Source organism: Macrobrachium nipponense, chromosome 11 (genome assembly GCF_015104395.2).
Source record: "Macrobrachium nipponense isolate FS-2020 chromosome 11, ASM1510439v2, whole genome shotgun sequence".
Taxonomy (NCBI): domain Eukaryota; kingdom Metazoa; phylum Arthropoda; class Malacostraca; order Decapoda; family Palaemonidae; genus Macrobrachium; species Macrobrachium nipponense.
The window spans coordinates 47,227,465-47,244,923 of NC_061087.1; the positions used below are offsets into that span (position 1 = coordinate 47,227,465).

Genomic DNA, 17,459 nt, shown 5'->3' on the forward strand with positions numbered 1-17,459 from the left:
ATCCTCTTTAGGGGTTTGTCTGGTTAGTACTTCTGTTAGTTCCCCGGTGGACGAGTGGTTTCGTGCTTGGCTACCCCTCCGGTGGTCTGAATTGATTCTTGGCTCTGCCAACGCTAAATCAGAGAAATTTATTTCTGGTGTTAGAAATTAATTTCTCGATATAATGTGGTTCGGATCCAGCAATAAGCTGTAGGTCCCGTTGCTAGGTGACCAATTGGTTCCTAGCCACGTAAAAATATCTAATCCTTCTAGGGGAGTTGTTAATCAGCCCACTGTTCTGGTAAAACTAAGATGTACTTAACTTTAGTACTTCCGCTGCATTAGTCATATTTAACAAGCTGAGGAAGTTCAGATGTGCACCCCGCTCCTCTTGAACAGCATTCTTAGGAAGCAGCTGCAATCTGCCGGAGTTGAACAAGAAGGCCGGTTCTGTGAGAACAAAAATTCTTCCCTTTTAAATGTCTTAACGTATTCTGTAGATGTTATGGGAGAAATGGAGTCTTCTTCCCAGCTTTATTCCTATTTGGGGTCGCTGTTTTTAATAAGTTTCTTCCGTCTACCTTTGTCCTGTGTCATTTCCTCCCATACTAGAGTCAGGGACGAAATTCCTAGATGCACGACTACTGCCCTTTCACCCCTCAAATCTGGAGGATGGAAGCGGCTATCTGTCCATTTTGAGATAGCAGCAGGATCAGGTGTAAGACGATCAAAAAGGGTCTCATAAGCCGGACGGACTGGGATGATGCCCTTTATTCTTGGAGGAGCCACATCTCTTTTGAACCTGTGCCTCCTGAGAGTTTCTAATTAATGAAATATTCTTCTGGATAGAGGTGGCGCCAGACGAGGAATCATAGTAGATTTCTAAAAGGATGTTCCTCTAGAGTAACAATCCTCTGTTGCATATCCATAATTGTGCCAAGGATAATCTAAAAATTATCCTGAGAATTAGCCTGAGAGGGCAGCGCCCCTGAGGTGGAAGGGGCTAACTGGGACCAGGAAGGTGACTGTGTAAGGGCGGCAGAGGCGATACATTCTTCTTGAGTCACTGCTGAAGAGATGGGTTCTTTGGATGAGCCACCCTTCATAGAACCTTGGGAAGAAGAAGCAGCAGAGGATTTGGATGTCGACTTCCCCTTAAAGGGTGTGGTTCCATGAGATCTAGATTGGCGCTAGATGCCGAGGATGACTTCTTCGGCAGGGCGGCAGACTTAGAATCTTATCGTGTATAGGAGGTTCTTTAAAGGCTGCAGGAGAAGGCTTAGAAAAATGCAGTTGTTGAGATTCCAGTATCGCATCAGGCAGGTTCCGAGATGCATCAACTTCAAGAACCACCTCGGAGATAGAGGATGCAGGAGAACCCGCAAGGAGGAACAAGGGCCGAGTCTCTGGTGAGGGAGGCAGAGAAGAAGCCCATGAGGAAGCCACATCCTGTGCAACTGCAGATAAAGACTCCTCTTCTTGGTCCTCCATTATCTGCCATAGAAGACATGCGTCAAAGGAAAGTCTTCAGGAATAGTTCAGGTAAACGAGACTAAACCTAAAAAATCAACATTATGAGCAAAGATAAAGAAAATACCTACCCTGGATTGAGATCCAGCAGGAAGAGTCAAATCCAGGCACAGTATGTGTCTTAAATTCTGATGAACATCATGAACAGTTTTTCCCCAAACTCTTATATAAATTCAGTCACTAAGCGCCTTAAAGGCGATGATGGCGCCTCCGGGTTGGGCTAGATTACGGGCCTTGTCCCATAGACTAAAACAATATAAACTGCAGAAAGGGAATGAATAAAACACATCAAAGAAAATATATATATACAGGGGGTCCTCGAGTTACGACTTTGATCCGTTCTTAAGATGCGTCGTAACACGATTTTCAGCGTAAGTCGGAACATTGAAAAATACCACATGATTTAATGTAAATACCTATCAATAACAACGAGAGAACAATTCCTTACCTTTATTAATTTGATTGGCTTGCACACTGGAGAGGAAGCTGCGGTGCTGGAGAGACTGGGGGAGGTTAGTGAAGAGAAAAAGAACCTCCAGAAGATGCTGAGGCAGGTGATTCTTGAGGTGAGGCAGAACATACTACTGGAGATGCTGAGGCAGGTGATTCTTGAGGTGAGGCAGAACATACTACTGGAGATGTTGGGGCAGGTGAGTCTTTAGGTGAGGCAGAACCTACAGAAGGTGCTGGAGATACTGGGGCAGGTGAGTCTGGGTTAGCAGAACATTCAGAAGGTGCTGGAGATTGTGGGGCAGGCGAGTCTGGATTAGCAGAGGCAGCTGAGGTAGAGGGTACAGGATCTCCTGCAGGCCTCTCTACCTTCTTAAAATACTGCTCCAGGTTAGTCTGAACAGAGAGCGACCTCTTTTCATCCAAGATCTCCTTGTAACACTGCATCAATCCATGACGCCTCTGGAAACCCTAGTGAACCTGTCCAAGTTGGGATCCTGAGCCTCAAAAGTTGACAACGCTTGCTGCAACTCTGCAAAACCTCTTATCAAGTCCTGCCTTGTGAAAGCCTTAGGCTCTGGGGTGGGTGCTTCTTCTTCTTCCTCTATCATCTGCTTCTCCAGTTGTATCAGGTCCTCAGCAGATAACTCCTCGCCATGAGACTCCAGCAGCTCTGTAACATCATCAACCTCCATCTCCAAATTGATTTCCTTACTCAGGGCAACAACGTTCTTGACAACTAGCTGAACTGTGTCCTCAAACCCATGGAAATCATTCACAAATTGAGGACAAATTTTCTTCCAGACACCAGTCATGTTGTTTGCTTAACCTCCTCCCAGGAATTAGCAATGTTCTTTACAGCATCAAGGATGTTGTAGGATTTCCAAAAGTCCTTCAGAGTCAAGTCCTTCTTGGTTTCAGTTGCCTGTAAAGCCATAGCAATTGTCCTTCGTAGGTAGTAGGCCTTGAACGAAGCAATCACTCCTTGGTCCATAGGCTGTAAAAGGGCCGGTATTAGGTGGAAGGTAAACCACCTTGACATTAGGGTTGAAGATCTCCCAGCTGGGCAGGGTGTCCAGGGGCATTGTCCAGCACTAGCAACACCTTAAAGGGGATACCCTTGGAGGCGCAATACCGCTCCACACTTGGAACAAAATGGTTTTACGAACCAGTCCTCAAACACTGCAAGTGTCACCCATGCCTTCTTGTTGGACTTCCACATTACTGGTAGTTGACCCTTCCAAATGCCCTTGAGTGCCCTTGGATTTTCAGCCTGATACACCAACAAGGGCTTCAGTTTGAAGTCGCCAGCAGCATTACCCCCAAGAAGTAAAGTTAGCCTCTCCTTGCTGGCTTTATGACCGGGTGCTGACTTCTCCTCCTTGGCGATGTAAGTGCGGTTAGGCATACGTTTCCAAAACAAACCTGTCTCGTCTACGTTAAACACTTGCTGAGCAGAATAACCCCCCTCCTTAATTATCTCAGACAACGCTTTAGAAATTCACTCGCTGCTTTCTCATCCCCACTAGCAGCTTCACCTTGCACTTTAAGGTTATGGTAATTGGCCCGAGCCTTAAATCGCATAAACCAACCCCTACTAGCCACAAACTCTTCACTTTCACTTCCCTCCCCCTTTTCTTTTTTCAACGCTTCAAACAATCTTTTCGCCTTCTCCTGAATCACCATAAGGCTGACTGGGATACGCCGTTGATTTTGGTCTTCCAACCAAAGCACCAATAACCTTTCCATTTCAATTATTAGACCACTACGCTGCTTAGTTATCACTGTCGCTTTCATAGGAGCAGATCCTTTCACATGTTCAACGATGCGCTCTTTATCTTTGATAATGGTAGCAACGGTCGAACGGCTAAGGCCAAGCGAGCGGCCAATGTTTGTTGGCGTTTCTCCCTTCTCAGATCGCTTTATAATGTCCACTTTAATTTCCATGGTGATGGCCTTTCTTTTCTTCGATGCACTACCATCAGAAGAGTCCGCCTTGCGCTTGGGAGCCATAACAAAGAGCAAAAAGTTACAAAAACGATACAACACGAGGGAGAGAGAGGCAGTGTAAACAACCAAAATGGCGTATGGGCGAGGAATGAGCGTAGCGAAGCGACGCCGTCCTCTCCCCCACAAAGCGTATTCTTCCGCCGTGCGCCCGGAACTAGTTCGCGTTTGTTTACGTCGCTTACGACGCTAAACCGCGTAAGACGGAACGACGCAAAATATTATTTTTATATTTTTATGGGGGCGCGTTCGTAACCACGAAACATCGTAAGTCGAGACCGGCGTAACCCGAGGACTTACTGTATATACACACTAGGAGTCATTAACGCCAACACGGCAGACATTAGCAATCTGAATGTCTGCCGCGTTGCTAAAAACCAATCATGAAATAGTAATTGGCTCAAGTAAATACACCCTCAACTCAAAGGAAGCGGTCCTGCCGCCTTCTTCCACCTATCTTGAACAGGTACCTGGTTAAGGATAGAAGAGGTATATCGCCAATGCGGTAGACATTAGCAATCTGAATGTCTGCCGCGTTGCTAAAACCATTCATGAAATAGTATGCCACTCAAGTAAATACACTCTCAACTCAAAGGAAGTGGTCCTGCCGCCTTCTTCCACCTACTGGCACCCTCCGTGAGACAGCACTGCCGCGAAGGACGAGATAACTCACGGGGGTTCTCCTACTCACCATCAAAAGGCTGATAAGGGGAGAACCAACAGTACCCCAAAAACCCCTGGCCGAAGACCGAGAGGGCAGGGCTACCACCTGGGGAGCACACCTCATGGGGGGGCGGGGTGGTTGTGGGGTGTGGTACTTAACCATAGCCTGCCCTCTCATGAAGGGATAAAAAAACACACCCCGCAAAGCAAATATATATATATATATATATATATATATATATATATATATATATATATATATATATACCTAAACTGGCCCTAGGTCATCCTAGAAAAGGTAAAACATGAATAAAAAACACAAAATAAATAATATAAAAGCTTGGCTAACTTATTTTAGAACATAGGTATATAAGCGAACCCAATAGTTCGTTATGGCTGACAACAAATATGGCCGTCGCTTTGGTCAGGTTGAGTACAGTCTTGACAAAAGGAAAAAAACAAAATGAACTATGGGCTAAAAGGAATGATTAATGATAAAAACTCACATTAGGGTGAGGATAATAATTCGCCCCCCCCACCCAAAAAAAAAAAAAAAAAAAAAACAAAAAAAAAAAAAAAAACACGGAATAAACGAGTCACACAAAAGGTAAACACCTGTCAAAGAGAAATAGGTGAACATGGTAACGGTCGATGGGTGGTAACAGTTGATGGATGGATTGCGCTGTTCTTCTTTCTTGGAACGGCTCTCCTTGCCTGTAGTAGTGAGGTTTTTGACATTGGAATGGTTGTTTTTGATTAGGCCTGAAATTCAAAGTCACTTATCTCTATATACATGCTTTTAGCCTGTGAGAGAGCCCTTTGGGCGTTTTTGGTTTATTTAGACTTCTTGATAATTATTTCGAGAGTCGCACCCACCTGTACAGGTGTTGAATAGTCCTCCATGAGTGACCCAGGTCTGTCCTTCGGCCAAAAATGCATATACAAAAGGGAACCATTTCACTACAGCCGCCAATCTGCCTTATACTTGACAAATCGGCATTACGTTACAAAGGGGAAAATTATGAAGGGGCGGAAGATAAGTCTCGGAAAATTCGTGCACTAAATTTTCGCGACAGCCATGCCCCCTGATCGTTAAGCTATAAGCTTTTTAACTCACCTGAGATGTGTCAAAAATTAAGCCTAAGAACTCTACAATTTGGTTTCTAAATTAATAATGAGCGACTTCCCAATATTTCCAGCTCCATAATTTTTGTTGTCTGTGCAGCACAGATCGTTGAATGTACTTAACCTATCTCCCATTACTTTAAAACTTCACTGAAAATGGTTCAACCTCTTACTAGATAAGACGTGGATATTTGGGCTCCACCGTTTAGCAGAATTTAGGCTTAGCCTCATGCAGGATAACGTCATTGTTACCACTTAATGGCTACTTCGTCAGGATTCTTTCGAACTAATGACGTAAATTAAGAATTAACCGACCGAACTCCATTCCTCCAAATTATAAACTCCAATTATATATTATAAAAATATCATTAGGCACTGAGCGTAGGTTTTTCTCTGGTCAATTTTTTTTACCTCTATTCGAATCATTTTTTCCATAATATTGACAAAATTCGTCTGCTACCTTTGAACATTAATCATGAAACAGCACTTGATACATAAAAGGTATTCCAGTTTGAAAACTAGAAACTGGTCTTCGTTTTCGGCGGCAGATCCTGAAAGTTCTGAGGAAACTATCAAATAGAAATGACCTTATAATTTGCTGAACAGATAAAGGTAACTTTTATATAGTTTTACTTAATCGCAATTACAGAAGAAAAATGAATAGTATTTTGTCCGGCTCCAGGAATCTATGAAGTAGATGTCCCTAAATTTACTACTAATTGAAAATTTGAAGATAAAATAAACTGCACTTTCAAGCACATTAAAGGTAAAGTTCTAACAGTTCTTTTCAGTTCAGGTTCTTCGTTTGCAACTTTGTATGGATTTTTCTAAAGCTCACAATGGTGGCATTCATCTCTAACTGCATCGATACTTGCAGCTTGACAGATCCCCTAATTTCGCAGTAACTTAGTACCTTGTTCCCCTCGATAGTCATAGCCTACCATTACATTTTACCTTGAGGAATTCTTCCTTATTTGTTCCTGACACTCTTGTGCAAAATTCAAATACATTTGTGGTTAATTTTATTAAAAAGTCGCTTATTTTCAAATGTACCGGGTTTTTATGCCATCCATATTATCCTTGGAAAGGTATTCCCTAACCCTTGAAACTAGGCCTTTTGCCATGGCTTTAACTGATATAGAAATAAAAAAATTATATACTTTCGGTTATATAACAATTTATTTTTAATTGTAGATTCTGAAAGCAGACAGAGGGTATGGTATGGTTCTGGGTTCACACTAGCCCTAGGACCTTTAGCCGATGTATTGAAGAATTCTTTAATATGTACCCAAGTATTTGTACATCTTTATTTCATTTTATCGACATTATGTAGGTGAAAAGTTTTTACTTAATAATTCTTATCTATCTGCTGTTTTTATTAACACCTTTCACTCGAACTTTAGTTTTACTGGGGCAACGGAGTGTAATTAATGCTTTTAGATAGCTTGACCTTTCGTTCTGAACAGTATCTTTATAAAAAAAAAATAGTTTACCGGTTTAAGGGTAGATTTTTTTTTTCATTTTACCTTATTCTTTATGGCTAATTCTTGTAGAACTCATATTCAAAGAGCCTTATCCCGAAGCTATGCTCCAAATAAATAACTTCCGCAAAGAAGTCAGATTTCCAGGTTATTTCATGAATAACTGTTATCCTTTGAATCTGTTCCGTAATATTACTGAAGACTTTGTAAACAATATTTTTTAGGCCAGAAACTAGTTTCCATTCCTACTCCCTCCACCTACCACAAATGTATTTTTCGTTGTCGTTAACCAACAAATTCTGGTCTCTTTCAAGCTCATTAATGCCACTTTTAAGTAATCTCCATCTTTTAGTCCATTTTAATTTTACTCTCAAGAACTTTTACACAATATAAAGACTGTTCCACTTTGAAGACACCCTCCCGAAGTTGACGCGTACCTGCTTATGTTTAACACGTTCGTTTGTCTGCAAAGTAATTTTTAGACTCATAGGATGGAATAAGCGTCTATAGTCTGTCAAAACTCTAAGATTGTTACAAGATAAAACAAAAATCTATAAAACACTCTAAGAACGCTTTGTTGGGGCGAAGAAAAGCATGAACTAAGCAGAGCTTACTGAAGTGACTGTCTAAAGTAATAACTATGATGTTTAGGACACAACTGACTTTGTTTTTTTTTTTTTTTTATAAAGGTTATGGGGAATGAAACGAATTTCCGAAAGGTCGGTTGTGCCTTTGTATATGGATAAGGAATTTGATCACCCTATGAGGCTATCTCGGTCTTCCTTAAGTGATTCCAGGAAAATGTTGGATATGACGCTCAGTCTGTGGAAGAGACTGGTTGGTTCTCCGCACGAAGAAAGAATTCCGTTTGGTAGAATCATATATATCTATATATATATATATATATATATATATATATATATATATATATATATATATATATATATATACTAACTTACCAGACTTCTGCTCAACATATATACTGTGTATATATATATATATATATATATATATATATATATATATATAATATATATATATATATATATATATATATGTATATATATACAAAGTATATATGTTGAGCAGAAGTCTGGTAAGATTAGTTATGTAGGAAATATATTAGCAAGGAAACTCTACTAGTAGAGTTTTTACTAGATAAAGGCGAAAGAGAAGTAGAAGAGAAGTGCAAAACAGGATGTTTGCAATATGACACTCGTAAAACGCAGAAAAGGGACTGAATGAGACAAAACAAAAATCGATGATGCAAACTGTTAAATGTAAACTTTGACCCGGGAGCAACGAATAACAAGTGGGTGGAACTAGCTTACGACTGCTCACAGCATATGCCCTGATTTGTTACATGTCGTTGCCGGAAGTAGTAGGCATTAAAGATTACCCAATTATAAACAATTAGGGTGGTCTTAAAAGGAATTCAGAAGAAGAAGAGGCGGAGCCAGAAATCAGAAATTGGTCGATTGTTTGGAACGATGGAAAGAATCAGTTAACTATTCACTTGTGGACGCATAACTTGTGTTGGTTTAAACTCCGTTAATCCTGTGTCATTAAGAATTGTGTGATAGGAAAGTAAGATTGTATGTGTTACAATAATAATTAAGAAAAAAAAAACGTGGTGTTTAACTTGCCCAGAATTCTAAAGGAAACCGAACTCAAATATTTTCTCTTCGTGATTTGCCTCCTGAGAGACCAACCGAGAAGATCGAGAATCGGCCAGTATGCAGAAACAGTATTCCAGAAGAATAGAGAAGTATTAGAAATATATTATATGATAAGTTCCTAATAGAGATAGAAACTCAACGCTGTGTAGATAAAGAGTACCACCAAATAACATATAACAAATAATAACCAAAAATAAAAGGGAACGAAGAACTTCGTAACATATACACACACATATACATATTGTAGATGTACAGCTAGACAGCCATTTTTAGTACACATTCACACACACACACATACACACACTCACTCAGACAGTCAGCCATATCACCACAATCACACACACAAATACACGCAATGCTTTTGACGCAAATCACCGCTGCTCACCAGCAAAACGGAACATAGAGAACGAGGAGCAGCCTCCTCTAGTGGTGGAGGTGAAAGTGGCAACTTTAATCAAACACTGTTTATAACAACAAGCGGTTAAATGTTAAATAAGGAGTTGCGAATAGGGAGTTGGGGAAATGGGCTACAAATAAGACTAGGATATTCAGTGGGAAATAATAATAATAATAATAATAATAATATGTTTTGTTAAAGATGATGGCAGCATCATGTGAATTGATTTTATATATGGTCTTTTCAATTCTTCTTATTATTCTCTTCTCATCAGGGCTGATATTTGCTAATAGCTGGCCGATGTTCATATCTCGGTGAAAGAAATGTTTTCTAAAAATAATAATTTATTGATATGATAACAAAAGTGGTTAACAAATCTTAGTCTAAGGGCGTAACGGAATTCAACGTTTCCAACCGTATCATCGGTTCATTTTTCAAGGAAAGGTGAGCTTGAACTGATTGAAATGGGGTCGTTCGGCGGTATTTATTGTGTCCCAGGTGCTCTGTCTGATGGGCGCTGCATTTTCATTGGCTGAACAGAGGATTAAGTCCCTGAGTCAAGCCGTCTTGCAGAGGTGGAAGCTCGCACTGCTCTTCTCGTGCGGACGCTGGAGACTGGGAGCGTAGTATTGGGAAGGTCATTGCCGATAGACGGGGGCACCTGATTGGCCCGTTCGATCGGCTCTATGGTGCTGGCGGGCGGCGCCCTTCGTGCCACCGTCGGGAGGAGTGAAGTCTCTTGGGTGGTGTTGAGGCTGGGTCTCTCCTTCCCGATGTGTAGGGCCTCCAAGAGGCGGAGGCGACGGTGGTCTGCTGCCTTATCGATAATTCTGATATTAGGAATAATGTCATTCCTAGTTATCCTGGTATTGTGGACGTTTTTGGCATGATTATGGATGGCGCCTTCCTGAGCGTGGCAGGATATCCTCTTCGAAAATCGCATAGTCCGTCATACCAATGTAAGCGCCGGGGCATTCCCGGACAGGGCATTTGTACTGGTAGACAACGTTAGTTTTCTGAGAGGGTCCTGCAAACACGGGGGCTGGATTGTTTTTCATAATCAGGCCACTGGTCTTCTTGCTCTTGTAGTAAATTATTAGTTTCACTTTTTTCGCAGGGTCCGTGGGGGAGACGTTCCTTTCTATGATGGTACGAAGGGCTCGCTCGTCCTCTTTGTATTTCTTATGAAATACTCCCTTGTAAAAGAGAGTGACGTCTTCAAGGGCGGTGGGACGAGGCTCCTGCTGATACCACTTATCGATGTTTCTGCGAATGCATTTAGTGATGTCCCGGTTGGAATACCCGTCGGGAGGAGTGAAGTCTCTTGGGTGGTGTTGAGGCTGGTCTCTCCTTCCCGATGTGTAGGGCCTCCAAGAGGCGGAGGCGACGGTGGTCTGCTGCCTTATCGATAATTCTGATATTAGGAATATGTCATTCCTAGTTATCATGGGTATTGTGGACGTTTTTTGGCATGGATTATGGATGGCGCCTTCCTGAGCGTGGCAGGATATCCTCTTCGAAAATCGCATAGCCGTCATACCAATGTAAGCGCCGGGGGCATCCCGTGGACAGGGCATTGTACTGGTAGACAACGTTAGTTTTCTTGAGAGGGTCCTGCAACACGGGGGCTGGATGTTTTTCATAATCAGGCCACTGGTCTTCTTGCTCTTGTAGTAAATTATTAGTTTCACTTTTTTCGCAGGGTCCGTGGGGGAGACGTTCCTTTCTATGATGGTACGAAGGGCTCGCTCGTCCTCTTTGTATTTCTTATGAAATACTCCCTTGTAAAAGAGAGTGACGTCTTCAAGGGCGGTGGGACGAGGCTCCTGCTGATACCACTTATCGATGTTTCTGCGAATGCATTTAGTGATGTCCCGGTTGGAATACCCGTTGTTAATTAAAACTTGGGCAACACGTTCTAATTCAGTGTGCGTGTCCTTCCACGAAGGACACGCACAGGAAGGCGCCATCCATAATCATGCCAAAAACGTCCACAATACCAGGATAACTAGGAATGACATTATTCCTAATATCAGAATTATCGATAAGGCAGCAGACCACCGTCGCCTCCGCCTCTTGGAGGCCCTACACATCGGGAAGGAGAGACCCAGCCTCAACACCACCCAAGAGACTTCACTCCTCCCGACGGTGGCACGAAGGGCGCCGCCCGCCAGCACCATAGAGCCGATCGAACGGGCCAATCAGGTGCCCCCGTCTATCGGCAATGACCTTCCCAATACTACGCTCCCAGTCTCCAGCGTCCGCACGAGAAGAGCAGTGCGAGCTTCCACCTCTGCAAGACGGCTTGACTCAGGGACTTAATCCTCTGTTCAGCCAATGAAAATGCAGCGCCCATCAGACAGAGCACCTGGGACACAATAAATACCGCCGAACGACCCCATTTCAATCAGTTCAAGCTCACCTTTCCTTGAAAATGAACCGATGATACGGTTGGAAACGTTGGAATTCCGTTACGCCCTTAGACTAAGATTTGTTAACCACTTTTGTTATCATATCAATAAATTATTATTTTTAGAAAACATTTCTTTCACCGAGATATGAACATCGGCCAGCTATTAGCAAATATCAGCCCTGATGAGAAGAGAATAATAAGAAGAATTGAAAAGACCATATATAAAATCAATTCCACTGATGCTGCCATCATCTTTAACAAAACATGTTTGAGAGAGGGTCTCCTACCTTCAAATAGTAATAATAATAATAATAATATGCTGGAAACAGACCTTCTTTCAAGCATGTTTTATCAAAAATAATGGCAGAAATCACAGTATTGGTTCTATATAAAATTCTTTCAATACTCCTTATGATTTGTCTTTCTGGTGCGCTGGTATTATAAAACAGCTATCAGGGTTTTTTTACCTACGTAGACTATGAGGAACTTTGGGGTTGGGGTTGAAATCAGGGTTTTTACCTCCCATAGAATATGAGGTCCTTTGGGGTTAGGGTTTAAATCAGGGGTTTCATCCGCGTAGAGTATGAGGTCCTTTGGGGTTAGGGTTTAAATCAGGGGTTTCATCCGCGTAGAGTATGAGGTTCTTTGGGGTAAGGGTTGAAATTAAGGTTTTTACTTCCTATCAGGGTTTTCATCCCCGTAGAGTTTTGTGTGGTGCGAAACGACCGTGGGAACCTGTGAAATTTCACACTTATTTGTTATATTCACACTTTTATGGTCAATTTTCAAAGTAATTAACACCTCATTGAAAGGTGTGAAATTTCACACCTAGGTGCTAATCCCCAGGTAGAAAAATCGACTACCTGGGAATTAGCACCTACATAGGTGTTGAGGGATAACGGGGCTTTTTCCCTTACTCTTACTTTCCCGGATCATTGCTTTGCATGGCTTGTTCTGCCCAGGAGTTAAACAGTTTATGATGACATCTAATTAAACTTTATTTGTTTTACCTGATCATCATGTTTTGCATTTGCTTTACGCAACTCAGTCTTAAAGTTACAATCATAATTTCCCTTGGACACATTCACATAGCGCTTACAAATCTTACAGGCTCTCTCCAAGTGTATCTGTACAATGTAATAACTCTATCCTCAGTTCTTAAAGAATAGCAATGTACGTTCTACAGAACGAGACAAGTCTTTATCTGCGACACTTTTTTCATGTAATTATATATACCAAAATAACAGTAATCATGACTATTTGCTTTCATGGTTGATTTAATTTTGAAAGAAGTATATTCTGCAGTATCAATCGACTTATTTTTCTGTTTCAGGCACCCAAAATATAGGTAAGTTTACTCTAAAAATAATCAGTGGTTGAAATATAAAATGTTTTATTAAGAAAAATTACAAATCCATATATACATATATATCTATATATATATATATATATAGAGAGAGAGAGAGAGAGAGAGAGCGAGAGAGAGAGAGAGAGAGAGATAATGTATGTGAGAGAGAGAGAGAGAGAGAGAGAGAGAGAGAACGATGACAGGAGATTTATCCTTATCCGATTTCATTTGCGTTAATGGAGTTGACGGCAGCTGAGGCGTTAACACATAGGCGCTGGATGCTGTATATCTGGCCCTGGAATAAAAGAGATGAAGACAGTGATGGTCAGTAACTATTGTTCAGAATAGTCCGGCCGGACGCTTCTGTCGTTATCAGTCAAAACACTTTTCGGTGAGACTTGAGATAACAAGCGGCCTACACCCTATTTACTACTTCATTATGGGATTTTCGGAGTTTGAAACATGATTATTAGAGCAACATTTGTGCAAAACTTTAGCATCTGATTTTATAATACTATAAACTTCCAACTAATTGACTGACTTAGTAGCTTCATATGCATTTGCCTTTAATTAACTCGACTTCATGGCTTAATTAAATGAAGATCCATTTCGCTTAGAATTGTCAGCCCAAGGATAATTAGCTTTTTGGTGGTTTTATCCATAATTCTAATAATATCAAATCATAGGTGTTACACATAGAAATGAAAATACAAGAAGTTAGTTAAAAATAAAAGATAAAAAAATCAGAAGCATTGTTTCACGAGGTAGTAAATTACCGAACAATGCTCATGAGGTTTTGGTCCTGCTTCCAGTAGTTACTTTAGAACAATTTGCGTTCAGTTCAATTAAGTATATCTTAGTTTAACCAGACCACTGAGCTGATTAACAGTTCTCCTATTTTTACGTAGCTAGGAGCCAATTGGTTACCTAGCAACGGGACCTACAGCTCATTGTGGGATCCGAACCACATTATATGGAGAAATGAATTTCTATCACTAGAAATAAATTCCTCGGGTTCCACGTTGGCCGAGCCGAGAATCAAACTTCGGACTTCGGACTACCGGATTGGTAGCCAAGTGCAAAAACCACTCTTCCAACGAGGAACTGAATTATTTGCGTTCAGTATATATCAAAGATAGAATATACAAAGATACTCAAGCAAGCCATATGAGCTGTGCCGCGACAGTAGAGACATCTGTCGGCTGTACCCAAAATTCAAAAGCATGCCGCCATAAAGCCCAGCCAATGGGAACACGATTTCCCACATGATGGACGAATAGCGTCTTTTGTTTACATCATGTGTTCGGAAGGTATATTTAGGCTGCGGCTTATGTAGCCAAACGTTTATGGTTGTTGATCACATATACTTGTGAAAAAGGGATATATAGTTGCAATTTATAAGAAATACGGCTGTATTGTGTTTGTAGCGCTGCCCAGCATTCATGGCGTAAAGAGAAACTCTTGCAAGTATCAAGATCAAGCCCAGAACGCATGGTGTATAATTGAAAATTCTGAATACATGGTATACAGATAAATTCTTGAATGCATAGTTTTTACATTCGTGACATAGTCCTGGCGTTTCATGTGATGTCATGAAAAGAGGAGCTTAGTAGGTTAAAAGACACCACATTTTATTTGTGACGCATTTCGTTGTTTCTTCATAACAACATTTTCAGGCCTAAAAGAGACATTACAGTATTTTAATAATAGTTAAAAGATTACGCAATCATTATTGGCTGACAAAGATGAGTAAAATAAATGATAAAACCTTTAAAATGAATTATAACAACCTAGGTACTAAAAACAAATTGGTGGGAAAGACAGAGATGGAAAGTTAACACTATATGTAAATGAATGATTGAATGATTTATATTAAAAGCAAGGGATAAGATAAATTGTCAAGGTTAAGATCTGGTTTCCTTGAAAAATTTCTGTCCATTCAGAGATTTTCAATGATGACTCCTCTCCGAAAGTACAAAGAACACTAAAATGGTCTAATTTTTACCTGTATTACGTTCCTCTATGTGTTGCAAAATCGGCGATCTAGTTGGCTTGGCCAGCAAGCAACCACTACGAGGAGAAATGCCATAATGTTCGGAAGCGGACTGACCACTTTGACTGGCCAATATAGGTGGCGCTACAGTCGTCACACTTGTAAATATAGGTGATGCCAGAAAAAAGGTCTGAAGGTAATTTATGCTTATGGTTTAACAACGCTTGAATAGTATGGTTGTTGGTAAATACTTAAACATATTTTTTAGTTCTCTTGTAAAGTATTTAGAACAAGGATCACTTATATATGGCAATTTAAAATACATAGTTTATCAACCCTTGGTATATCTATTTTGCTATTTATCCTAAGTGGCATATAGGAGTTACTTCTTCTCCTTCTATACCCTTCAAAATAACTGATTCTCCTGTGAGACTCTTCTTCAACTGAGGGTGAGCACCACATAATACCACACTATGGTTACACTATGGTACCTGCACACTCCCTCCTTGAGTTGACAGCATACCTTCATAGATATATGGCTTAAAAGCCTCAAAACTGCTCAGCCACTCACTGCTTGAGGTTACATTTCCATTGGTTGCTAAACACTCAGCTTGTTTAGTTTCACTCTTCTCTGGAGTCTGATTCTTTCCCAAACTGCTCTTCGTAGTTTCTTTCACCTGGCCACCTTTCACTACTTGACCAACTGGCTTTGACAGCTGTTGATTCAGGTAACACTCTTGACTGGGGTGTCCTGCTCTTCCACACTTAAAGCAGACAACATTAGGTTTCTGTAACTGTCTTGAAAATTTGAATGAGGATTTCACACTAGCTTGCTGAGGAACATTACCTTGTGTATTCTTGGTAGTACCACTTGTAGATTTCCCATTAAATTTGTTCCTGAATCTTGGATGAGACTTAAAACCTGTGCATTGTTGATTCTGGTACTTGACATTGTTATTGCATTTGCTACTAATTACATTGTAATCATCACTCAGTGTAGCAGCTTTGTCAAGTTTCTTAACCCCCCCCCCCCTCCTCTCTCTCTCTCTCTCTCTCTCAAATAGGCTCTTCTCTTGTATGTTCAGGAATTCCCCTAAAATATTGCTGAAGGACAACTAATTCTTCTAACTCATCAAAAGTTTAAACTTTAGCACCCTCAAACCATCGTTTAAAACACCTTCTCACTTTATAAGCATAATCTAAGAAGGTTACCTTTTCATCTTTTCTTAAATTTCTGAATCATTCATTGTAGTACTCTGGGGTCGTCTCTGGTAAACTTGTAGCACATTGTTTTTAAGTACCTTGTAACCTTTGCACTGATCAGCTGTTAAGGCTAAATAAGCACTTCAACTCTTAACCAATCAAGACACTTTAGCAAAACTGATGAAGATGAGTTAGAATTAGCTAAAGAGTTGTTGAATGTAGCACAGACTGATCTTATAAATAAGCAAGAAGAAAAGAAAGAGAAAAGTGATGCAGAGTTGGAGCTTAGACGCATTGAAGCAGATGAAAATTTGATTAAGCTGAAAATGCAGGCCATCCCATACCTGAAGTCACTTTCTCAAAGTGATCAAAAACCTCATCTGGAGCTCCTTCAGTAAACTTAGGGATTAACTTCTGCACTCTTACTACATCAAATACAGGGTCTTGATTACCTTGGTTAAGGTTAGACGGTGTTACAGGTAAATTAGTTCTAGCTCTTATCAATTCCATCTCCCATTTATGTCTTACAACTTCTCTTTCCTCGTTTACCCTTTCTCTTTCCTCTTCTCCTGCTGCTTCTTCTTCTCTTTCTCTTCTCTCTTGTTTCTCCACGTCTACTCTATTTCTTTCAGTCTGCAGTCTCTCTATTTCAGCCTGCATTTTCACCTTAATCAAATTTTCTTCTGCTTCAATGCATCTAAGAACTAACTCTGCATTAATTTTCTCTTCCTTTTCATCTTGCTTATTTATAAGATCAGCCTGTGCTACATTCAACAACTCTTAAGCTAATTCCAACTCATCTTCATCAATTATTCCGCCAGAGTCTATCAATGTTTCCATAGCAATACATCTTATTTGCTCCTTTACCATACTAGTATACACATAACCACCACATGCTACTGCTAAAGCGTTCCACTGTGCCTTAGTCAGAGTGGTTTCAGATAACACTTGGATGGAAGGAGCTGCTAAAAATTCCTGAACATTGAACAGTCATTTTCTCTAAGTTACTCAACTTATTCAATACAATAAATGCAAGAACAACTATATGGTCACTCTCCTAACAAAATGTATCCCTAACACCACCAGTATAAGCTATAGTGATAATGTGATCTGTTTTCCCGGATCTCTGGGCACCACTTAAACCTGTGACAAAGCATCCAAATATCTGGTCATTACACTTAACAATGAAAA

At 40.6% G+C, this 17,459-nt stretch overlaps 1 protein-coding gene across 1 annotated transcript in view; it reads right to left on the minus strand.

Annotated features, from left to right (window-relative positions):
• Positions 1–13,199: 13,199 nt before the first annotated feature.
• The window catches only part of LOC135205742 (uncharacterized), a 142,651-nt gene continuing 138,391 nt past the window's right edge, over positions 13,200–17,459 (minus strand). Inside the window, exon 10 of the mRNA XM_064236844.1 lies at positions 13,200–13,367. Within this exon, the coding sequence (XP_064092914.1) occupies positions 13,287–13,367 (81 nt within the window). The 3' untranslated portion in view covers positions 13,200–13,286. The remainder of the gene's footprint in view (positions 13,368–17,459) is intronic.